Source organism: Sus scrofa, chromosome 6 (assembly GCF_000003025.6).
Source record: "Sus scrofa isolate TJ Tabasco breed Duroc chromosome 6, Sscrofa11.1, whole genome shotgun sequence".
In the NCBI taxonomy this organism is placed as follows: Eukaryota; Metazoa; Chordata; class Mammalia; order Artiodactyla; family Suidae; genus Sus; species Sus scrofa.
This window is the reverse complement of record NC_010448.4, coordinates 145,221,581-145,247,003: the sequence shown is the minus strand read 5'-3', so window position 1 is coordinate 145,247,003 and position 25,423 is coordinate 145,221,581. Positions and strand designations below refer to the sequence as shown.

Here is a 25,423-nt window from a genome sequence, read left to right as displayed (position 1 = left end):
CCTATGAGATCAGCCATGATGGACGTTTGCAGTGCTAACTTTTCTGGTTTTCATCAGGACACAGGCTGTCTTCTAGAGAAAGGCTGAACAGGCACCCCAAAGTGCCTCCAGCAGCATGGCGTTCACCCAGTGCATTGACCATGGCTTATGATCCCGTCTTGGGCTCTGTGGACCCAGAAGGGACCTAGAACAGGACCTGCATTAGTCAAGCTCCCAGAGCCTGAACGTATAAAAAGCTGCATGTTCCTGCATTAATTCACAGTGAGAATTGCAGCTGTTGGGCCAACCAGAAGGCTTGAGTCAGCAGATAGGCACATCCTTTCCCAGCATAATTATTTCAGAAGCCAAATTGTAATCAGAAGGCCAATTTTTTCACTTAAAGTGTAAGATACACATTTTAAGTGAACCAGATGTTCATGCGAGCCCAGCCTTTCCTGACCGATAAACAACATAGGAAAGTGAATTATTAAAACATTGCTTAGGGAGCAGGGAACCAGAGAAAGGGGCACCTGCCAATCCTAAGGTGGGTCCTTCAGCAGCTGGAGGCCACCCTGCACCCCTTGGAAGGAAGAGCCTTGCCAAGAAAACTGTGATGCTTAAGCCTGGTGAGCCACACCCTCGTCTCCCTGCACTAGGATGGACAGGCACTGCTAAGTGCAGGCCTTGGCTGCTCTCCATTGCCAGTGCTTCTGCCTCCCGTGGTCCTTGTCCAACAAGGTCACAATGCAAATAATTAGCTTTCTGCTTACTTTCTGGGATTGTTCCCAAACTGTCTCCACTGGAATTCTTTCACTACCAAAACTTGTTAGTCACACATTTATAAACAGTGTCTTGGTTTCCTAGCACAGATGGCTAATTCAATTCACTCAAGAGTGCCTTTTACTAGTTTAGCCCCTGAAAATCTTGTTTTTTGATTTCTGGAGCAGCATTGTATTTTCTGTATAAGAACCCATACACATGTGTGTTTCACAGATTTAGAAATGGAGATGCAGAGGGGCTGAGTGCCTTGCCCAGGGTCACACAGCTGGTGACTGGTAGGGCTGGAACTTAAACCCAGATCTTTTGAGTTCAGATCCCTCGCCATTTCCATTGACTGTACCATCCTATTAGGAAGTTTCATTCTGAAGCAGGAAAGGAAAAGCAGTGTGTTTTTAATAATTAATTTTATCCTGCAGTGTAGCCCTGGGAAAGCTGTCTAGTCAATTATGATGGAACACGTAATGTGAGAAAAAAGAATGTATACATATATGTGTAACTGGGTCACCATGCTGTGCAGTAGGAAAAAAAACATATATAAAGAAATAAAATAGGAGTTCCCGTTGTGGCTCAGTGGGTTAAAGAATCCAACTAGGAACAATGAGGTTGCGGGTTTGATCCCTGGCCTCGCTCAGTGGGTTAAGGATCAGGCGTTGCTGTGAACTGTGGTGTAGGTTGCAGACGCGGCTCAGATCCCGTATTGCTTTGGCTCTGGCGTAGGCCAGCAGCTACAGCTCCGATTAGACCCCTAGCCTGGGAACCTCCACATGCCACAGGAGCGGCCCTAGAAATGGCAAAAAAAACAAAACAAAAAAAAAAACAAAACAAAACAAAAAAAAACAGTAAATAAAAATAATGATAATAATTAGTTTTTTAAAATGTTGTGATTTTTTTTTTTTTTGAATGGCAGGGGGTGTGCGGGGGCATAAAAGTGTATGGTGGAGGGAGATGAGAGGATGGAAGTGAAAAGGTCATTGAGATGACGTAGCCGCCTGTTGCAGATGGTCATGAGGTCCTGGCACCAAGTATCATAGTAAGTAGATGTGTTTCATTGCAGAATCTGAGTCTATCAGAGGCAAGAGGAAAAATCCTCCACTATCAAGTGACCTTGCAGGAGGTCGCAGAGGGGAATGCCACACTGCAGAATATCACTGAACGCAACTCCTGGACCTGGACCATACCCAGAACTGGCATCTGGGCTGCGGCCGTGTCTGCAGCTAACTCCAAAGGCAGTTCCCTGCCCACTCGTATTAACATAGCAGACCTGTGCGGAGCAGGTAAGTACCATCTTACCTTTAATACTGCCTGTGGGAAACTGTATCTTATTAATCTCTTATTTCTCTCAGACCTAGCCCGGGGTCTGAAATGAGTAGCACAAGAGTTTATACTTTGGAGTTAACAGCCTTCAGAGGCTGTCCGAAATTTCCACTCAGTGAGTGTCCTTGGACAAGTGAATTAACATCTCTGAGCTTCAATTTTCCTCTCTCTAAAGTAGGGTTTGTATTACCTGAATTGCAGGTCATTGTGAGGTTAAATGCAGAGACTAATACATAGCACATACTTAATAAACATTAGTTAAGGAAATATTAATTATATTAAATTGAATACTAATATCTGGCTAAATTTTCCAGAGGCAAGAATAATATATGTTGTCAAGTTCTAGAGAAATATTCCCCTAGTCAAAACCTATTTTAAAACCAATAGTAGAGTTCCCATTGTGGCTCTGCAGGTTAAGAGCCTGACTAGTAGCCATGAGGACGCAGGTTCGATCCCTGGCCTTGCTCAGTGGGTTAAGGAGCCAGCATTGCCTTGAACTGCAGTGTGGGTCACAGACTCAGCTTGGATCCCATGTTCCTGTGGCTGTAGTGTAGGCCAGTGGCTGCAGCTCCAATTTGACCGCTAGCCTGGGAACTTCTATACGCCGCTGGTGTGGCCCTAAAAAGACAAAAAAAAAAAAAAAAAACTAAGTCCAATAGTGTAAATGAAGTTCTGGCTGTAACTGTAACTGTAGTACAATTTTGCTATACTATATATCTTCATTACACAAATTTAGATATGTATCTAATTACCTGCACTGAAAACCTATAACTATCTATGTACATTTTATAGCTGCATCCTCTGAAAATGAACTTGTCAGGAAAAAAGCCAGTAATTAGTCAAGGAAATAGATATGAAAACTATTTCTCAAGATCTGTTTTATTATAAAAATATTTCATGTCAGGATCACTGGCCTTTTTCCAAAAATGCCTGATAGAATGAAACTCTAATCAGATTCTTCCTTAAAATTCAGTATAACAGTTTTATCTACATATGGGTCTAGCAATGATCATTTTGAAGAAGCATCTACCAAAAATGGGTACCTTATACATGCTGTTGAATTTTGGTTATCGATCTTTTCAGTCGTGTATCCGTTAAGTGTTTAGTTAAAATAGTAGATAAGTAAGTACTGGTAAAGCAAGTAAATATTGAAGTAACCTTGGGTTGGCATGTGAGTTAGGAATTGCTCTTAGGAGTAAGGGTTGCGTTTACCAGAGGCTTGACTTCGGTGGCTTATTCATTCCCTTGCATAAAAAAGGTAGACAGCCCAGGGCTGGTGTGAGAGCTTCATAACATCATGAGGACTCCCAGCTCCTTCCTTCCGTACCCACTCCAAGTTGGTTCCCATCCGCAAGATGGGTGTGACTCAGGACGGCTGCTAGAACTCCAGCTGCTTCCCTCTAGGCAGCAGAAAAGAAAGGAGAAGTCTCAGTCCTCACTCCTAAGGAACTTTGTCCTGGGTCACAAAATAACATATTGACTCTAACTGGTCACCTGGTCACCCCCCCCCGCCCCGCCCCTTGCAAAGGAGGCTCAGAAATACATTGTTCCCTTTGCTAAAGAAGATGAGGAGAGGGTAGGTAACTGGTACTCTCTCCCTCATGTAGTGAAGGTATCTAAGGCAGAAACCTGAAAGACTAGACAGATTAACTGTGGGGCAGGGGAAGAGCTTAAACTTTACGTCTACTAAAGTAAAACTATTTTAAGACCTCATAAAGAAGACTTTAAAATGCAAGTAGCAATTTAACAAAAGTGTATGTCACATTTTTAGCAAAAAGATGATTGATTATCTATCAATATCTGACTTATTCAAATAAATAAAAAATCATGGGATGTAAGCAGGCAACTCAAATATGAAAGGAGCCACACTGATGTAAATATATGTTCAACCTAACTAGCAATCAATGTGATGCACATTTTGAAAAAAAACCCATGAAAAATCAAATCAGACCCAGAAAGAGTAAATAGAAGTAGCATAACCCATATTGGTGAGTGTGTGGGATAAAGATCTTCTTGAATACTGTGGGTGGGTGTGTAAATTGGTACAACTTTCTGAAGAGATATTTGGCAGCTTGGAACACTAGCAGACTTTAAATGTGAACATATCTTTTGACCAAGAAATTCTGCCATTAGGAATGCATCTTCAGTCAGTAATAAGGCGTGAGCTTAAACATGTGAGCACAAAGATATTTGTTGAAATGTTTTCAAAATAATGAAATAGCACCAACAGCCTAAATATATGATAATAGAGGATGGATTGGTTGATGGCCCTCCCCCACCTTAACTCCATGCCAGCATTAAAATGATGGTGCAGCTGTGTCTTTACTGACATGGAAAGATGCACATAATAAGTGAAAAAGTAGGCTTTCAAAAGTATACATGGGATGATGTCATTTAAATATATGTTTACACATTTTAGCATAGTACAAAAAATCTATGTGGAAATAGTAACAGAAGTCATATCTACGGTATGGTTTTACAGGTGATTTTTTTTTTTGTATTTAAAATTTTGTCTTCAATGGATAAGCACCACATATGTAATTTTTAAAGGAAATTCTGGGAGGGGAAATTGAAATCTTACCACTAATTGTTTAGTATCTTGTTCTTGCTAAAATGTAGTGTGTCAAAATGCCTTACTTCTTTAAGCCACGCTGCAGATGGGTCTTAAGCATATAAGCCTCTTGAATTTTCTGGACCCATTCCAGGTTCTTTATTTAGATTTGGAAACAACTTCTCAAAGTGACATATTTGTTATATTAGAGTTGGCCTCTGCTTTATTCAGTTATAATTTATTGAGATTACTCTCTAAGGTCATAAGTCCAACAATAGGTAAAAAATACAGACAAGGTCCTACAGTTATATTTTGACCCAGGGGAGGGGCAAACATATAAACAAGTAAACTGCAGCACAGAATAGATGTGCGATGAGAGGTCCACACCGGATGCTCTAGGAACAGAGCAAAGGCGAAGCATGGGCCTGGAGAGGAGGCAAGGAGTGAATGGAGAATGCCAAGGCAAATTGGTGTTAGACAGGTGAAGGATTGTAGGTGAGTGGGTGTGAGGGTTTGTTTTCAGCTGAGATCTGAGCAGGCGTCTCGGTTAAAAAGAGGAACCAGGGTGGGAAAGAGTTGAAGATAAGGGGAGGCGAAGGGATCATTAAAGGAATGAAGTTCCTGGGGAGCTCAAAGATGATGGGATCCAGTAGCAGCAAAGATGTCAGAATGGAGAGGTGTTAAATGAGGGTGGGGCTTAAGAAAGATGAATGTAGAGCGGTGGTCAGGTAGGAGATTGAAATGGTTCCTTAGAACTGAGCTCTAGCTAAGGTCCTGGAAATCTCAAGATCCTATTGCTTCTCCAAAGGCCCCACCTGAACTGTCCAATACGAGTAGTTGTGCATCCTAGGGAGACCTGGAGGACAGGTGTGCAAATCACATGGTCCCATCCTGGAGCCCGCCACTCCCATACAAATTCTGCATGATCTCTAGGAATAGCATACCATGAGTTTTGTCTCCCTCTCTTTTCATGTATGTTCACACTACTCACCTAAATAGCTTTTCTTCTAGGAAAATAAAAAATAACACCCCAAGAGGCAGAATTACATTGATTTTGAGAAAATGGGGACAACTTAGCTGTAAAAGGCATAGGCCACAGCATGGCCCATCAAGAAGCTCAAGAATTATTCTGTTGATTTATGATAAAAATTGAATGTGTGCTAACCCATCAGTCAACAAGTAAAACATGTTTGATATTTCAGACCATTCCCTGTGCTCAAGAATTCTGGAAACTATGGCATGAATCAGAAGCCAGTATAGCCATTAACAGAGGCCCCCCGCATATGTCAGACTGAGGCCCCAGGAGGTGAAGCAACGTAGCTAAGATCATACATCCAGTTAGTGGTAGGGCTGGATTGAAAAGCCAGGCCACCTGTCTCTTAGGTTGGCACTTTTTCCAAATACCTTATGAACTCCATAACTCTATTTAGAAGCTCTCAATGAACTTGGAGATGGAAAGTTGAATGATGGGGGCTAAAGGAAGAATTCTGAAAGGTGTCAGAGAGGTGAGTTGTTTGCAGAGTTCTAAAGGAAAGAGCATGACCTGGCCAACATCCCGAGGAAGAAATCCAGGCGGGCTCCTGGCAAGTGTGGTGACTCAGAGGCTGGGCAATGCCAGGTTGATTTATTTAGCTAATTCCAGAGAGAGCAGTGGTTAGAAAGGCTCCTGGGCTATTTTAGCCCATCACCTGGCAAAGGGTCTTAATGCTCAATACGTATTTACTGAATGAATGTATTTTGTTTTCAAAAAAACACAAAACCAAAAAAAAAAAAAAAAGCGAAAACAAAATTGTGGCATAGCCAGAAGATAAGGTACCAAAGCAGATGAAGATCAAAAATCATGGCTGGGACATCCAGTTCCTAGTAAGGTTGCTAATACACAGGTTCCAGGCTCTCTCCACCCAACTTGCCCAGAAGAGGCCACAAGAGAGATCTGGATGGCTGAATGCCTGTGAATGGGGAATAGCCATGAAGGGAGAGGGCTGAGGTAGCACTTGCTGGTCGCACTTCTCTCTCTTCCCCTTGTTGCCCTAAGAATGTCCATCCACCCAAGCATTTTATGAGGAGGCCGGAAAGTCTGGAGGGCAGGGCAGAGTAACTTCAGGGAAGCCCTGAAACTTAACAAAGAGGGCCTGAGATTTTTCTCCTGCCACCCACCCCCTGGCCTGGAAATTATAGAAAAGAAGAGCAGCCCCATCCTTCATGGAGAGCAGTGCCAGCCACAGAGGCATGGGTAGGTTCTGGAGCCCCTGAGTATGCTTACAAGGAACCAAGGGACAGGCACAGCTCAGGCTGCATCACTACAGGCTCTCTGGCTTCCCACCCGAAAAGCTCCCTCTCCCCATCTAAACTTGCTTGGAGGATCAGGAGCTATGGCTAAGCTCCCCCCCACCCCCCACCCCCACACAGAAAAATAAAGGCCAAGGCTGCTGATCAGTCTGAGAAGATAAAACAGGATCCCAGAGGAGAAAATTAGGAAAAAGCTGAGGGGCTCAAGTTCTGGGAAAGAAAGGCAGCAAATGGGACAACTTGTGTCATAAAAAAATATAACCAACACAACAAATAGAGCAAGAGTTTAGAATAAGCATAACAAGTATCCTTAGAAAGATAAGAGAGAATGCTAGCAACATGAATCAGAAATAGGTGGTTGTGGAAAAGCTCCAGATAAATAGATTTCATATGGAAAGCTCAATTGCTAAAATAAAGAACTCAGCCAGCGGGTTGAATAAGCAGAAAGAACTCATCTGTAAATTGAATGAGTGAGTGGAAGATTGGGTGAGAAATGTCATCAAAAGAGGGAAAGGATTTGAAAAACAAGAAGACTTAAATCACTGAAAGAACAGAAAGAGAAGTAGTGACAACCACCTAAAAGGCGTCCCAGAAAGAGAAAAAAAGCAAATGAAAAAATATTTGAAAATGTTTACCAAGAATTTTACAGAATGTCGACAGAGGGGGAGGTGATGCATGTATGCGGTTAGGGGTATATGGAAAGATCGCTGTACATTCCACTCGATTTTGCTGTCAACTGAGAACTGCTTAAAAAAATAAAGCCTGTTTAAAAAGAAAGAAGAAAAGAAAGTGAGTACAGAATGATCAAGCAGGGTTGCTCCCGAAAATACAAAGATGAATCTATATCAGAAATATATGTCAATGTAAATCATTACATTAAGACTGAAAGAGAAAAAAAAAGCGATATGTTCTTAACAGATAGAGAGATGTATTTAGGGATTTTCCTGTTGCGGTGCAGCAGAAACGAATCCAGCGAGTATCCATGAGGATACGGGTTCAATCCCTGACCTCCCTCAGTGGGTCCAAGGATCCAGCATTGCTGTGAGCTGTGGTGTAGGTCACAGATGTGGCTTGGATCTGGCATTGCTGTGGCTGTGGTGTAGGCCGGCAGCTGTAGCTCCAACTCAACCCTAGCCTGGGAATCTCCATATGCCGTGAGTACAGCTCTTAAAAAAAAAAAAATGTATTTAGTAAAACAAAATTTTTAGTAAATAAATAACATTTTATAAAAATTAAAATATTTCAAAGCTATGAATAAAAGAAAACTTTTTAGCTTTTTAAAGACTTTCTACCAAAAACATGAAGCAAACATCATCTTTATAAAGATGTATAGAGATGCCTGGGAACATTCTTTTTAAAAACTAGCAACAAGATACAAACAAAAAGAGGAAATAAGAGGTTTAATTCAAAGATCAGAAGGAGGAGATATTTTAAGTATGCAGCTAATAAGATTATTACATGGCAAATTTAACAAGGGCAATAGACAAATTATCAGAACTAATTAGAGAGCTTAGCAGGTTTGCCAGAATAAGAATAATACACACACAAATTAATAGTAGAAAATGTGCCATTTAAATAGCAAACTAATATGTATCAAGTGTGTCGGAATTAACCTAACAAAGAGCGCATGAGGAATTTTAATTTCAGTTTTTTGAAACTCCCTTTAAAGATAGAAAAGGAGACGCAAATAATTTCGATGAAATAGCATATTTATAAATGGGACCATTTAACATTGTAACAGTATCCATTTTCCCTGAATTAAGCTGTAAATTTAATGTCTTTCCAGTAAAAATAGCAGGTGAAATTTTTTAGGAGTTGGTTTGATTAACTGATTCTAAAAGCTGAGTGAAACAATCAAGTTTCATGAATACCCCAGACCATTTTGCAAAAAGAAGAGTAAAATGAGGAGGGACTTTACCCATCAAATAGTCAAGTGTCAGAGCTCCCGTCGTGTCGCAGTGGTTAAGGAATCCGACTAGGAACCATGAGGTTGCAGGTTCGGTCCCTGGCCTTGCTCAGTGGGTTAACGATCCGGCGTTGCCGTGAGCTGTGGTGTAGGTCGCAGACGCGGCTCGGATCCCAAGTTGCTGTGGCTCTGGTGTAGGCCGTTGGCTACAGCTCCGATTAGACCCCTAGCCTGGGAACCTCCATATGCCACGGGAGCGGCCCTAGAAAATGGCAAAAAGACAAAAAAGAAAAAAAAAAATAGTCAAGTGACCCTGAGCCTCGTAATGTGACCAGTGTACTCTGGTGAAGAAGCTGACCCAGACCCAGACCCTGAATGTGTACGACAGGGAGGGTTTCACACTTGGAAAGATCGACTCACTGAGTGGAAAAAATAGTAAAGTTTGTTCCCTTAAAAACAAAAACCAAAAAACAAAAAAAACCTTCAGTTAGATTTGGCTTAAAGACCTAAATGTGAAAGGTAAAACCAAGAGTCAGTGGGGGAAAAATATAGTTGAGAATATATTTGAGTATATACTCTGGAATGGAAGGAGTTCATAAATGACTCAAAATACACAAACCAAGGATGAATTTACTTGCATCAAAGTAAGTATTTATGTGCGACAAATACATCAGAGAGGTTACCAGAGAGTTGAAAGACTGGAGTAAGATACTTGTAGTGTTGAAAACTGACAGGTGATTAATATCTAGAATATGAAAGCTATTTCTGCAAATCAAGAAGAAGACAGGAAACTCAAAAAAAATCAGCAAAGTATAAGATGGGGAAAGTCAGACAGCTAGTAATATGTGCAAAGAAGCTTAGCCTCATAAGAAGTGAGAAAATGAAAATAAAACCACAATTAAGTACCACTTCACCCATGCCAGATTGGCAAAGTTAGAAAGTCAGAAAATACCAAGTGCCGGTGAGAACCCTCACACTTTCCTCGTTGGAGTGTCAACTGGTTGACTATTTTAGAGATCAGTCTGGTCGTGTTCAGCGAAATATGTGAATTTACTCCGAGCAATTCTGTGTATTTATATAGAGAGACAGTCTGGCAGAAGCACTCACAAGGAAATGCAAAAGAATGTTCATTGCATCCTTGTCTGTGTCAGCAAAGAGTGAGAAGGAACCTACTGCTTGTCACTTGGAGACTGGACAAAGGGTCTGAAGGAATGAGCTTGATTTACATGTAGCAGCAGGATGGATAGAGCCTACAACTTCATGTTGAGTAAAAAAACAAGTCAGAAAAAGCATTAGATTTACTTCGAACACGTTTCATGAACATACAACACGTAAGCACAAAGCCACATAATTTTCAAGGCTATATCTAAACAAATAAACATAAGGGAGCTAGACCAGAAAGATGCATATTATGTTCACTGGAGCAGGTACCTTTGCGGACACAGAAATGGGACATGAAATAGAAGATGAAGGGGAAAATAATTCCACCGATAGCATTACTCGGGCCTGGCACTGACGCCAGCTCTCCGAGAACTGAGAAGTAGGAACTAACAACTCTGTGGACCTGACTGAAGTCCTTTCAAAGTGGTTCTTGCTACACCTTTGCCAGGATGCATTGTTTTTTATATCTTTGTCCCCATGGTTTTGTTTTTGTCGCTGTTCCCCATAAAGGGTTGCTGGCTCCTCAGCAGGTTTCTGCAAACCCAGAGGGCTCGGACAACCTCCTGGTGAAGTGGACGTCTCCGGGGGAAGGTGCCACTGCTGTGCAGGAGTATGTGGTGGAGTGGAGGGAGCTCCATCTGAGGGGTGGCATGCAGCCCCCTCTAAGCTGGCTGCGGAGTCCCCCCTACAACACGTCCACCCTCATCTCAGGTACTTCATTATTCACCATCTTTCTAATGAGTTACAAAGTACACATTTTCTGAGGAAATTGCAGGTGGGAACCCAGAGCCATGCCTTCAGTTCCAGGCGGCTGCATGAGAAGAGGGACAGTTATGACCTAGAGCCCATGGGGAGGCACCACTACAGCCGTAGAACACCCACCGATTGACTAAAAACTCCAGTATGTATGGAAAACTCCTGTGCCTGGTACGGTGCTGTTAAGATGGAGTAATGAACCCAGCAGGCATGGCAGAGAGCTAAGTAGTAACCTGCCAGTGTGATGGACACCTTACCTTTGGGAGTTCACTTCATTGTGAGCACGATCGTGTGTCGCAAGAGTTACTACACCTGTTATACAAACGAGGAAACCAGGAGATCTTTCATTCCCAAATTCTGCTACTTACAATTTGTGTGGGACTAAGTCCAGAATTATCTCCATGATGATTGGTGTCTCTGGTTCTCAAATTCCAAATCTGTGGTTATAATCAAGTGATAGAAAGCATCTGAAGGGAGTTCCCATTGTGGCACAGTGGAAATGAATCCAACTGGCAATCATGAGGTGGTGGGTTCAATCCCTGGCCTTTCTCAGTGGTTAAGGATCCAGAGTTGCCGTGAGCTGTGGTGTAGGTCGCAGACGTGGTTCGGATCCTGCATTGCTATGGCTGCAGTGTAGGCCAGCAGCTATAGCTCCGATTTGACCCCTAGCCTGGTAACCTCCATATGCAGTGGGTGTGGCCCTAAAAAGCCAAAAAAAAAAAAAAAAAGAGCATCTGAAAATATATTCAAATGATTGAACAGAACTTAGTCTTTTTTTTTTTTTTTTAACAATTTTATCTTACCTTTGGAGCAAGTCCAGAATTTCTGTATCATACAATATGAATTTAAACTAAAAAGAAATCCCCCCAAAAGTCAACCGTTCAATCCTGAGCTTAAGCAACATTGGACCATTGGAAAACAAGATAGGCAAAGGCTCGTTTAAGCATTTTCATAAATGATGGCTGTGGTGCGTGTCTTCCTCTCATCAGAGTCTGACGCTTGCCCTTTAGCTGTCTTTGTAGCAACTCTCCATGGGGCTTGCTGTTCCTGACCCGTCAAAAGAATCCGTAACCTCTTTTCTCGGAGGAGAGATCTAGTTGGAGTCCCTCTGCAGGTGGTTGACATTTGCCAAAATAAACATTAAAGGGCAAGGTCCCAAGTTCTTTTCATTTTTTTCAAGTTCTCAATTCACAAACTCTCAAACTCTGAATTCCTACTCTGTTCCCAGTAAAGTTCCAATATTGTTTCGCATTTGGAATACTTGAGGCCTCCCTTACTCACCAGTGAATGTGTTTGAATCTCTCAAACATCCAAAAACCATATTAGTAGAAATTCCTTGTTTGAGTCTTCCAGAAGAGAAATGGTATCATTTGTATATCAAAATTAAATTAGTGGAGTTCCCGTCCTGGCTCAGTGGTTAACGAATCCAACTAGGAACTATGAGGTTGTGGGTTTGATCCCTGGTCTCGCTCAGTGGGTTATGAATCCGGCATTGCCATGAGCTGTGGTGTGGGTCACAGACACGGCTCGGATCCCGCGTTGCTGTGGCTCTGGTGTAGGCAGGCAGCTACAGCTCCAATTAGACCCCTAGCCTGGGAACCTCCATATGCCGCGGGAGCAGCCCTAGAAAAGACAAAAAAAGACAAAAAAAAAAAATAGATTAATTAGATGGTCACTTGCTCTAAAAGCTTGTTCCAGGATGAATTTCCACCAACAATGCCCATGTGTGTGTGCTGATAGATTCAGAAAAGCCAAAAGTACAGAATTTTGCTCCTTATATTTTTCTCCTACTAATTGTTGTTCTGCAATAATTCAGAATCATCAAGATAATTAACATTAATCGAGGTCAGCAGTATCACCCCAAATTAAAATGCGGGCACATGTATCTTCTGTGTGGCAATGAGTGTGTTAATTTAACGTGTCAAAAATGTCCATGTGACTTTGAAAGAGTAAGTTCAGCAAAATGTTTAAAAGTTCTGCAGCCAAACTATCTGAGTTTGAATCATGGCTCTGTCGCTTACTAGATTGTAAGATCTAGGGCAAATTACTTAAATTCTCTGTGCCTCAGTTTCCTTATCTGTAAATTAAGGATAATAATATTACCGCCCTCCCTGGGCTATTGGGAGGGAAAACATTTTGAATGGAGCCTAACACATTTGAAGTGCTGGATAATTTAGTTATTATTATTATTACTACTACTACTATTTGTGATGGAGGTAAGATTTTAATAGGTTTTCAAGCTCTAAATCCCATAGTAATTTCGTTATACCATGACAACCATTACACCTGTCCAGGAGGATACACACACCCTGCTTAAGGAGACAAGACTTTCACAAATGAAATAAACAGAGTACACCACATGGTAATATGTGAGCCGATCCTTAGCCACACGCCTCTCTTAGCGTCTAGCTCTTCAGACTTCTAGTGGATTGTGCTCAGTTTTCATCACTGTACTTAAAGGGAATCCTGCCTGGCTAACGCAGTGAGCACCAGAGGATGGTGAGCAAGCCCCTAGGGGTCTGGAACTTTTCACGTGGAAACTGTTTAGCCTGTAGAGGAGAATTCTGGATGGGGGTGGGGTGGTTGGATGACTGTTGTTGACCTGCACCTAAGAAAGAGTATGTGTCCTTTGTTGTTCTGCAGAGCAAACCTCAGGCTCACTGCATAAAAATTAAAGGAAGAGAGATGTCAGCTCAGTTCTGAGAAGGAACTTTCCTTACACGTGGTGGTCTTTAATAGGACAATGGACTGCCCCTTAAGGCCATGTGTTCTCTGTCCCTAGAGTTGTTGCGGTAGAATCCAGTTTCCTCTAAGGTTGTTTTACCCATCAAGTCAGATGTAACAGTGGATAGAAAAGGCCTTTACGGAATCTAAACTGCTCTATAATTATAAACATTTATTATAAACTATATTAGGATTTACTCTGGGATAGTTTGAACTATATAGTCCCTATAGTCCTTTCCTTCTAGGAATTCTGGGAGTTCCCGTCGTGGCTCAGTGGTTAACAAATCGACTAGGAACCATGAGGTTGCAGGTTCGATCCCTGGCCCTGCTCAGTGGGTTAAGGGTCTGGCATTGCCCTGAGCTGTGATGTAGGTCACAGATGCGGATCAGATCCCCCGTTGCTGTGGCTGTGGCGTAGGCCAGAGGTTATAGCTCCGATTAGACCCCTAGCCTGGGAACCGCCATATGCCACGGGTGTGGCCCTAGAAAAGACAAAAAAAAAAAAAAAAAAAAAAAAAGGAAAGAAAGAAATTCTGCAATTCTACATAAAATAGGCAACAAGAGAGAATTTTTCCCCTTATTTAGGAAACCACAGTGTTTTTAAACTCTTTAGACATATTCATTTGAATAAAATCATTAATACTGGATAACTTTTTTTTTTTTTTGTCTTTTTGCCTTTTCTAGGGCCGCTTCCCGCAGCATATGGAAGTTCCCAGGCTAGGGGTCTAATCAGAGCTGCAGCCGCTGGCCTACGCCACAGCCACAGCAATGTGGGATCCAAGCCGCGTCTGCAACCTACACCACAGCTCATGGCAACACCGGATCCTTAGCCCACTGAGCAGGGCCAGGGATTGAACCCGCAACCTCATGGTTCCTAGTTGGATTTGTTAACCACTGCGCCACGATGGGAACTCCAATACTGGATAACTATTAATTCAAATTCTTCTACTTGGAAGCACTTAGCTATTGGTTTGTGTTGATGTTACATTCTGGAAATAGACACTTAAAATTTAATATTTATCGTGAATTCAAAGTAACCCTCTCCAGTCAGGATGATAGATGACTCATTGCCATCAGATTCTCGCCAGTCTTTTTCCAGCATCTGGCTGGGGCACAGATGGCTGCTTTGGAGCAGGCTACAGTATAGTCCAACTCCTGGATTATAGGTTGGTAGGGCCTAGGCTAGAAGCTGTCAGCCCTCTCTTGTTTGGGTGGAAAGGTTCTTACCTTATAGAGCCACTCCCCCACCCCACCCCACCCCACCCCCTTACCCCTGGCTCTTTTTAATGGCCATACCCATGGCATATGCATGTTGCCCGGCCAGGGATGGAAGCTGAGCCTCAGATGAAACCTATACTAGAGCTGCGGCAACACCAGATCCTTTAACCCAGGAATTGAGCCACTATAGTCAGATTCTTAACCCAGTGGGAACTCCTAGAGCCATTCCTTTTACAAATAGGTGAACTTCGAGGTGTCTAGAAAACCTCCCCTGATGCCTAGCTACTTGGGTCCCTCTTCTGCATGCTCCCATCATACTTTCTCTATGATTAAGCCTCACTGCTGATCATTTAATGTTTGCCTTCTCCCACACTTAGTAGGTAAAATTAGCTTTCTGCAGAAAAACCACCTAAGAGATGGTTTCTGAATGTAGAGACAGAGCCTTTGCCCAAGCCTGCCAGGTGTATATGTGTGCATAAGGGCCTCAAGAAATGAGCCTGGAAGTTGGGGCTAGACTGTAGAAAGAAATTAAAATGTTGAGTGTAGGCTTTGTCAGCCGAGCAGCAAAAGCTAAGGCATTTTTGATGTGATTGGGGTGTTCATGGAAGAATTAGCTAGTAAAATAAGAGTTCTTAAGGTCAGGACAGGGGAACAAGCTTGCTCGGGCTCCACTCCTCATAGGAAGGGAAATGTCAGCTGAGTTATGGAGCTCCTTTTCCTCCCTCCTCCATGAAGCACTGGCTCTTCATCAGAAGAAGCCCACAGCCTCTGGTGCAGCAGTTCCCAAGGCCTCTGCCCGAACTCAACACTTTGCTGGGCAAAGGGCACTGACACCATTTGCCTAATGCTCATATGGAACTTCCCCATGGCACGGTGGTTGGTCAGCCCCTTCCAGAATTGCAGACCAAGCAGCCAGGCAGCAGCCCCTCCCAAATGAAATATGATTTCATATTCCATGTTGCCCTTTGGGCTCCTGGGTCTGGATGCCGCCCACAGGGCATCTTTGGATTACAGGACTAAGGCGACTGCAGCCTTGCTCCATTTCATTTCGTTCATGAATACAAATTGGAACTCACCCATGGCATGAGTTTGGATTTCCTTACGGTCCCTTCTGACAATATTGGTTGCATGTCTGAGTTTCATATACTACCTACTAGCTGGACTATTTAAGGGAAGGTAGATTTTTTTTTTTCTTTTGTCTTTTTAGGGCTGCACTCGCGGCGTATGGAGGTTCCCATGCTAGGGGTCGTATCAGCTGTAGCTGCCCGCCTACACTGCAGCCACAGCAACGCCAGATCCAAGCTGCGTCTAGGACCTACCACCACAGCTCACAGCAATGCTGGATCCTTAACCCACTGAGTGAGGCCAGGGATGGAACCCGCAACCTCATGGTTCCTAGTCAGATTTGTTAACCACTGAGCCACGACAGGAACTCCAGGGACAGCAGATTTTTATATAAAAAACACACTATTTAGCAAATCATTCTGTGATGCAAAATTCCTCTTCCTCAGAAGAAAATATTGAATCCTAATCAGTTGTTAGTGTAGGGGACCAGATCTACCTATGGCAGGGCAGTGACTCATACAGGGGAGTCCTTACTCCGATCACAGGATATTACACTTAGTTATGTAACAGAAATCATCTTTTTTCTTTAAATTTTCATTGGGAGTTTAAAGATATGTCATGGGCAGTATCTATGAGAGGGGCCTTTTTCTTTATAGGAAGTAGAAATCTGAGATGCATGGAAATAAGGAGTTTTGGCGGGGAAGTGCGCCTTGCCAGTAAACCTCATGCCTGACAAAACATTGCAGAGTGTGGGATTTTGAAAGCTAGGAAGGAATGCTAACATCCCCGGGTACCTTCCAAATCTTCCAAGCTGTGAAGCAACTGAAATCTGAGTGGAACATGGTGGGGGAAAGTTGAGGGTGGGGAAAAGGGGGAGGAACAAGGCACGCTGAGTGTGCCCTGATTAGTCACACCCGAATGTGTCATCCCATGCTGTCCGTCACATCCTGATAAGCATCGAAAGAATTAGAAGAGCCTTTCAGATGCTCTGCCTACACAACACCAGCCTTACTTTTCTCGAAACAGCAAATCATTTATATGTAGAAGTGAAACTTTTTCATCGAAGGTGACTTTTGTTTCAAAAGCTGTCTGGGTGATTGTCTTTAAATTTTCGAGCCTGAATAGCTTTTGTCTCCTCGATCATAATGACCCTGGCAGTAACTCAGGTTGGCCTATTTGTTCACCAGGAGGACATTTGTTCATCATCGGGAGCAGGGGCTTCCAGAAGCCGGTGCCACGGCACATATGCTGCTGAGATTTTGTAATTCGGTCGTCCCTTTACCCTGAGTCTAGACTGTGCTTAAATATCTTCAACCTAAGAATGGGCAAGAAATGCCTTGACTGCATCCACATCACATAATTAAATAGCTCTCGTTCGTGACTCACATGTGATGCCTCACCTGTTATAATAAGACACCTTCTTCCTTGCAGACAACATAAAACCCTACATCTGTTATGAAATCCGAGTGCACGCACTTTCAGGGGACCAGGGAGGATGCAGCTCCATCCGGGGTGACTTGAAGCATAAAGGTGAGTCTTGGGACATTTTGCCCAGATTTGCTTTAGTTTCATGGTTTGGATTTGGAGGGTGACAAAAGCCTCCTGTGTTCTCCTTCACAGCACCACTGAGTGGCCCCCACATTAATGCCATCTCAGAGGAAAAGGGGAGCATTTTAATTTCATGGGACGAAATTCCAGCCCAGGAGCAAATGGGCTGCATCCTCCATTACAGGATCTATTGGAAGGAACGGGACTCCGATTCCCAGCCTCAGCTCTGTGGTATGTGCGAGAAACCAAGGCAGCAGGGCCTTTCTAGGTTAGTTGTGGGGAAAACACAAGTGTGTGCAAGTGCTAGCACCACACCCGGCACTTAGCAGGCACGTGGTAAATATTTGTAAAATTCATTGAATGAAGAAAAATAGACATCTAAAGGCACTCATACATTCACACACACAAAGTTACTGAATATGTGTTACATGGTAAGCAAATTAAAGAAAAGTTAATGGATGAGATTCTCCAGGAAGCTTATTTATATGGGCAGATACCATTTCAAAAAGCAATAAAGGCGCTTCGATACTATTAGGATAAACCCTTGAGGTTTGCAGTTAGGAGAACCTTTGAATCCCTACATTTGCAAATATCATCATAGCATATTAGTTTCTCCTTAAATGGATAAAATACAATTTAAGTAACTCCTTATGACCCATAATTATGCTGTAAGACTAAAGCAGTTCAATTCTGGCTGGAGCATTATCTCAAATGATTTCATCACTCATTCACCGAGCAGCTCCGAGTCACTTGCCAGATTTAATGTTCCAATCTTTGATTTACTCAGGGTTTTCTTTCGTGTTTCCTGGCTTCAGCTTCTCTTTAGTATTTCATAGGCAGTTGGCTGTCTTTCAGGAGCATTTATCATAAAGAAGCAACATTTCATTCCTTCATGAGAACTGTTCAGTCCAAAAGGAGTGTAACAAAGCCAGCCTGAGATGTAGGTGCCAGAGACCTGCCTGCAGAATGGTCTTTACCTGGGAAACTTGAGGAGTTGGCCTTCTCTCTCAACCTTAAATCTGCAGTTTTGCTTTTCTAAAAGTTATAACTTTTAAAGCTAATTTATTTCTTATTGTATAAATGATACTTGTACATGGTAAAGCATTCAAATAGTTCAAAAAGATATGAAGGGCAAATTATTGCTTCCTCCCTACTTAAGCTGTGAGAAGCTCTGTGTTCTTCCAGAAAAAAAAATCTTAATGCATATACTAGCATACATTTGGGGTAACCATCTGTATTCTGATCTGCACCTCACTTTTTCCTCTCACTGATACATACTGATTTTTTTTTGCGGGGGGGAGGGGGGCGAGCCGCACCTGAGGCATATGGAGGTTCCCAGGCTAGGGGTCGAATCTGAGCTACAGCTGCCAGCCACAGCCACAGCTACAGCGATGCCGGGTCTGAGCCACATCTGCAACCTACACCACAGCTCACAGCAACACCAGATCCTCAACCCACTGAGCAAGGCCAGGGATCAAACCCATGTCCTCATGGATACTAGTCAGGTTCATTACTGCTGAGCAACAGCAGGAACTCCAATAATACATACTGAGACCCTTTCACATTAGTCCATGTGGACTTGTGTCATTCTTTGAAATAACTCTATAGTATTCCACTATAAGACCTGGCAATAATTCCCTTAATAATTCATCATTGCTAAACACAACTTATCACTGAACAGAACTACTCCCCACTGTCAGGATAAGTCAGCTCTGAAATGCACTCCAAAAGGTGATGAATAAATTGATCTTATCACAAGCCATTTGGAATGCTTCATGTGAAATTTGCTCCCTCCAAAATTTTCACTTTGACAGAATTTAGATCTGCATCAAGATCAAATGATTAGGAGTTCCTGCTGTGGCTCAGCAGGTTAAGAAGCCGACATAGCATCCCTGAGGATGCGGGCTCAATCCCTGGCCTCACTTGATGGATTAAGGATCCAGCATTGCTGGCAGCTACAGCTCCAATTCTACCCCTAGCCTGGGAACTTCCATATGCCATAGGTGAGGCCATTTAAAACAAACAAAAGAAATCAACATGGTTAGATGGTTTTTAAATCTGCTCTTGCAGATGATAAAGAAATTGCCTACCTCATCTACAACAAATATGATGAATCTAGTGTCTGTGTAAGGGGTGTGTTTGTTTTTGCTTTGTTTTTGTCTTTTTAGGGCCACATGCTCAGCATATGGAAGTTCCCAGGCTAGGGGTCGAATCGGAGCGGCAGCTGCTGGCCACAGCCACAGCCACAGCAACACAGGATCCTTAACCTACGGATGGAGGCCAGGGATCGAACCCGCATCCTTATGAATATTATTCAGGTTCGTTACTGCTGAGCCACCGTGGGGATTCCTGTGTAAGGATACTTTAAAGAGAGAAAGTGCATGTTCAAAGCTCTGTCTTGTACCAGTTAGGATTGTTTCCCTTTTAGCATTTATAGAGGAACGAGACCTGATCCCTGTTTTCAGAGAGCTCACAGTCTCCCCGGGGAAGATGGAAAAGGGCCCAAAAGTGATATTAAGTGCTGTAACCAAGGACTGACCACTGCCTATTGCATTTAGCAACCAGAAATCATTGGCGAGGCCACCAGTGCAGTTTCAGTAGGTTGAGGAGGAGGGGAAAGGCCTTCAGAGAGGGCCCACAGCAGCACAAGGAAGATGGTGTTCCCCGGAGAAGGGGCCCTGCCTTGGGTGTCTTCTGGAGCCGCCCCTAGAAGCACAAGTGCAGCAGGAGCCCTCGGCCATGCCTGGGCAGGCGGCGGGGGCAGCACTGGAGCGGGGCATCTGCATTTCCCAGGTGACCCCGGGGCCAGCCACTCTTCTGGAAGTTTGTGGATGCTCTGTGCCACTGCTCTATGTGTTGTCACTGGGCTATTTTTGCCAGGATGAGGACAGAAGCCATGGCGACTAGCTCACCATTGTTTCCCCCACACCTACAATACAGCCAGGCACCCACTGGGTGCTTAATGAAAACAGTGTTTTTTGAAATAACACGTGGGTGAATACCACCCTGCACTTTTTTAAACTAATGTAGATGATTAGGTAAAAGCTGATTTCCAGTAACCCGTGCAGTTTTTGCCTGAGACCACTTGACCTTCTCAATGTCGATCTTTCAGGTGATTGGCAACCATCGCATCTTCCTAAACTGCACCTTTTTCATTTAACCACCAAGTTTCAGAGCTCAGGGACTGAATGGCCTCCTTTATCTCTGCCGGAGATCACAGCCCAGACAAGGCAGCCGAACCAGTATTTCCAGCATGACTTTGTTCTCCCATTACTCAATTCAACCTATTTGCCAACCAAACTGCTGACACCGGCACCCTTGTCACTGCTCCCCCACCCCACCCCGTAGTTTCTATTTTTGTTCTTCAAATATACACAAGTGTACGCGTTTATATTTGTGTAGACATTTTTTTGGCCCAGCCCAGCAAATCACTCAAATCCCTTCCTTTCTGTTGCAACGTCTCCTTCTCTCCCCAGAGTTAAGGATGCCCTCACAGGCAGACAGCTGACTCTCTGCTTTGCTGGCCTGTGCTTTGCTGCAGCAAGAGGAGCAGGTCTCCCCCACATTATTTTTTAGTCCCCTGCCTTAGGAATGAGTGACATTTTAGTTTAATCATATAGCTGTGGTCTGTGCAAGCAGTTCCGTCAGGTTCAAGTAGGCTTGGGAATTTTCCACACAGTACTTTTCCTCCATAGGAAGGGAAATAGAGAAATCGCTATGAGAGTCACAGCTGTTAAGTGATCTGCCCAGGCCCCAGCTCCTTTGCATGGATGGAGTAGGCACAATAATACAGGGTCATCTGGCTGGTCCTCCATGGTAAGCAGCAGTGGGAGAGTGTGAGGGGTCTGGTCTTCCTACTAGATGGTAAACTCTCTGAGGCAGATCTTGTGCTTTGGTGCCTTGTCCAGGGCAGATGCTCAGTAAATATTAGTGACTGTGGAAAGAGAGTAAGCAAATGGGCAAAAACTGACTTGCCCTGGGGTTGGTGAGCCAGTAAATGATATTAAGGTACTACAAAGGCTGAATTTTTTTTACTTTTTTTTTTCTATTATAGTTGATTTCCAGTGTTCTGTCAATTTCTGCTGCACAGCAAAGTGACCCAGCAAAGTGACATATATATATATGCTTTCTCACATGCAAAGCGCTGAAATTTAATTTCCACTTTGATCACCAGTGCACACACAAGCCAGGAGACTATACTTGTCAAAGTTCTGGGCCTTGGTTTTACAGTCCCCGTCTCTGCTCCCCCCAGCTTTTGAGAGGTCACTCCAAAATGCACACCTAGCAGATCCCTAGAGGAGAAGATTGCCTGTTTACTAAAAGCTACCAACATGCACGTTTCTGGGAGGAGAAAAACAGCATCAATGCATTGCTCAAAAAGCAAAGTCTGCTCTGCTAAAAATCTGCAGGGGTATTGAGAGCATAAGGAACTGACAATCTAGGTTTAAACTGCCAAAATAAATAAGTACCATTGCTCTCATTTTTCAGATTTTATGTCAAGTTGAAGCAGATTGTCATATTAAACCCACAAAGACCAGTACCCAGACATTACAAAAAAAAAGGGGGGGGCAGGAAATCGAAATTAACAAATGTTACTTCAACATCTATTTCATCAATTGCTACACTTAACTTTCTTAAAAATTCCAGTGAAAATAATTTGTACATTTAATTTCTTCCCCAAGAGTCCTCAAATATACTTGATAGATGCCAGAAACATTACAGTCATAGGAAATAAAAGGAGTTACTAACAGCTAAATAATTTTGAAAGCAAAATGATAAAAATTCTTTCAAAACATTTTACCTCAGTAAAAAATAATTTTTGATGTATTGTGAAGTGAGGCCTTCATAAATGACAGTGTCTAGGGCCTTTTAAAATATTAAGTACCTGAAATTCTCTTGTTGCCCCACAGGTTAAGAATCTGGAGTCACTGCAGCTGCTGTGGCGTGGGTTCAGTCCCTGACCTGGGAACTTCCACATGCCACAGGCATAACCAAAAAATTTAAAAATAAGAGGTATTAAGTACTAATGAATTGGGACTATTTTAAAACAGCAGTGTGCTTTTCTCTTTCAAATTAAATGAAGCGTTAGTACATAAAAATGAGTAAAAGCCTATATTCAAATATCTCCTTTAACCTGTGCCTTTCCTCTTGCATATTTATCTTCCTTTCAGAAATTCCCTATAGAGTCTCCCCCAAATCACATCCCATCAATAGCCTGCAGCCCAGAGTGACATACGTCCTGTGGATGACAGCTCTGACAGCTGCTGGCGAAAGCCCCCAAGGAAATGAGAGGGAATTTTGTCTGCAAGGTAAGAACCCTCCTTAGAGATTGGTGAGTCCCCTCTGGATCCCTGCACAGGAGTATGTGCCCCCTGTTTGATACGGAGATGATCAGATTTTCTTAATTCACTCATTACTTTCTTGCTCTTACACCTTTGCACTTGCTATTTCTCCAGCCAGAGCGCCCCACCCCTTCCTTATTTGCTTGGAGACGGTGTCTACTTCGTTTTCAAAACTCAGCAAAAATGTTGCCTCCTCCAGAAAGCCTTCCCAAATGCACGTCCATAATTCCTTCATGATGCGCTACCCTTGACCACTATTCAAAACTCTGAATCCAAGAGGCAGGGCCTGGTATCTGTTTCTCTCTGTCGTCAAGGTGGAGAACAGCACCCAGCACATAGTACTGGTTCACTTAACATCTGTTTGGTGAATGAGAATAATCTCAACAACGCAACTGTTGCATATCACACAGTTACTATGTGCCCCCTGCTATGGTAAGTGCTTTGCATCCTGTATTAGTTTGCTGGGGCTCTTGTAACAAAGTACCACAAACCGAGTGGCTAAGCAACAGGAACGTATTTCCTCACAGTTCTGGAGGCTGGAAGTCTGAGACCAAGGTGTCAGCAGAGGTGGCTTCTTCCTTCCTCGACCTTCATCTCTCTTGAAGTTTTCCTTGTGCATGTCTCTGTTTCCCTTTTTCATAAGGATACTAGTCCCATCGGATTGGGGCCCACTCGATTCCGGTCTGACCTTATCTTAATTGCCTTGCCATGATGATATTTCCACATAAGGCCACATTTTGAGGTACTGGAAATTAGAACTTCAGAATTTGGGGGGGGGGAGGACACAATTAAACCCATGTAACACGTACTTTTTGTGCTCATTTAATCCTGACCACAACCATGTAAAGTGCCTGCTTTCATGCCTGTAGCTGGCCACACTACCAGGCACTCAATATGAAATAAATAAAAGAAGGAGGGATTAGGATGCCTTTGTACAAGTGTAAAGCACAAAAAGATTGCCCAGGTCATAGAAGTGGCATGTGGCAGAACTACAAATCAGACTCAGATTTGAGTTCTTTTTTTGTTTGTTTGTTTTTTAGGGCCGCACTCACGGCACATGGAGGTTCCCAGGCTAGGCGTCCAATCAGAGCTACAGCTGCTGGCCTACATCAGAGCCACAGCAATGCTAGGTCCAAACTGCATCTGCAACCTACACCACAGCTCACAGCAACACCAGATCCTTAACCCACTGAGCAAGGCCAGGTATCGAACCCCCATCCTCATGGATCCTAGTCAGGTTCGTTAACTGCTGAGCCACAAAGAGAACTCTCAGATTTGAGTTTCTTAAGTTAAATTTCAATATGTGAAGAAATGCCTATCTGACATGGGTTTCTCTCCACTAGTTAAACTACATTGTTCTCTCTGGCAGCACCCCTTACATCTACTCCAAGCATAAAACAAGCCGTTCTTGGGAGTTCCCATTGTGGCTCAGCAGATTACAAACCCAAATAGTATCCATGATGACATGGGTTTGATCCCTGGCCTCACTCAGTGGGTTAAGGATCCAGTGTTGCTGTGAGCTGTGGTGTAGGTCCCAGAAGCAGCTCAGATCTGGCATTGCTGTGGCTGTGGCATAGGCCAGCAGCTGCAGCTCCAATTTAACCCCTAGCCTGGGAACTTCCATATGCTGCAGTTGCTGCCCTAAAAAGCCAAAAAAAAAAAAAAAAAAGACCGTTGATCACTCAGGACTCTGTTGTTCTATGCCCATTACTTCTCCACTGGAAAATCGACAAGCCCTCCTCTCATCTCCCATAAAAGTGAACTTATGAGCAATTAATTGGATTAGGATTCAGCTTTTTTTAATTCCTTGTCCCATCTGCCCAGAAAGGAAGGCAGATACTAATGAAAACGTCAGATTGTGTCAATTGTATGAGGTCATAACAAGGCTGCCTGCATTAATGCTCCCTTTCAGCCCTGGAAACGCACTTCTCACAGGGACTAACAGGTCGGTGGCCACCAGTCCTCCCTGCTCACCCTCCCTCCTAGGCTGTCCTTCATTCTAGCAGAAGAATCCATCTGCAAGCTCCCTGATGCCGACATTCCGCCTCCTGCTGCAGCCTATCAGTGGTTCCCTAAGGGCCTTCAAACTAGAATTCAAACTGCTTCGTTGCCAAGCCCTGTGTGACCTGGTCCTGTTCACCCATCTGGCTTCGTCCTCTGCCACACACTCATTGTTTTTTCCTGGAAAGCAAGACCAGACTACCTGTGGTTGCCGAAGTGCTTGCCGTTTCCTCCTTCCATGCATTCTGTCTCATCTGCACTTCCCTAACTTGTCCACTTAGCCAGCTCCATCCATCTCTCAACTTTTCATATATTGCCTTTTGGGAAACCTTCCTGAGCTGCTCACGGGCCATTTCCCATGCTGTTCTCTGCAACGCTGCCTTGTATGTGCTGTTTTTACGTGTATCCCAGGGCATCTTGGCTCACTGTTTACACACCTGTCTCTTGGACTGTATGCACAACTTCTTAAGACAGCAGAGCCCATGTCCTATTCATCTTTGTATCCCAGCACCTAACCCGGCCCGTTACATGGTTTATACTCAGTAAACGTTGGAATGAATTAAAGACAAATTCCGACACAGTGAAATACGTGTTCATAGGAAGGAATCAGAACAATTTCAAAGACCTTAGTTAGGTAGAGAGCTTATCCAATAGTTTGGTAAAATTAATAGCTACCATTTTTTTTAATTTGTCTTTATAGGGCCATACCCACGGCACATGGGAGTTCCCAGGCTAGGGGTCAAATCAGAGCTACAGCTGCCTGCTATACCACAGCCATAGCAACACAGG

General features: G+C 43.4%; 1 protein-coding gene across 5 annotated transcripts in view; it reads left to right on the top strand.

The window, feature by feature from the left end:
* The window catches only part of IL12RB2 (interleukin 12 receptor subunit beta 2), an 82,149-nt gene that overhangs the window by 45,396 nt on the left and 11,330 nt on the right, over positions 1-25,423 (top strand). For all 5 annotated transcript variants that reach the window (XM_021093523.1, XM_021093522.1, XM_021093521.1 and 2 more), the window contains 5 exon segments: positions 1,814-2,033; positions 10,491-10,691; positions 17,175-17,273; positions 17,364-17,522; positions 22,463-22,600. In XM_021093523.1, the coding sequence (XP_020949182.1) occupies positions 1,814-2,033; positions 10,491-10,691; positions 17,175-17,273; positions 17,364-17,522; positions 22,463-22,600 (817 nt within the window).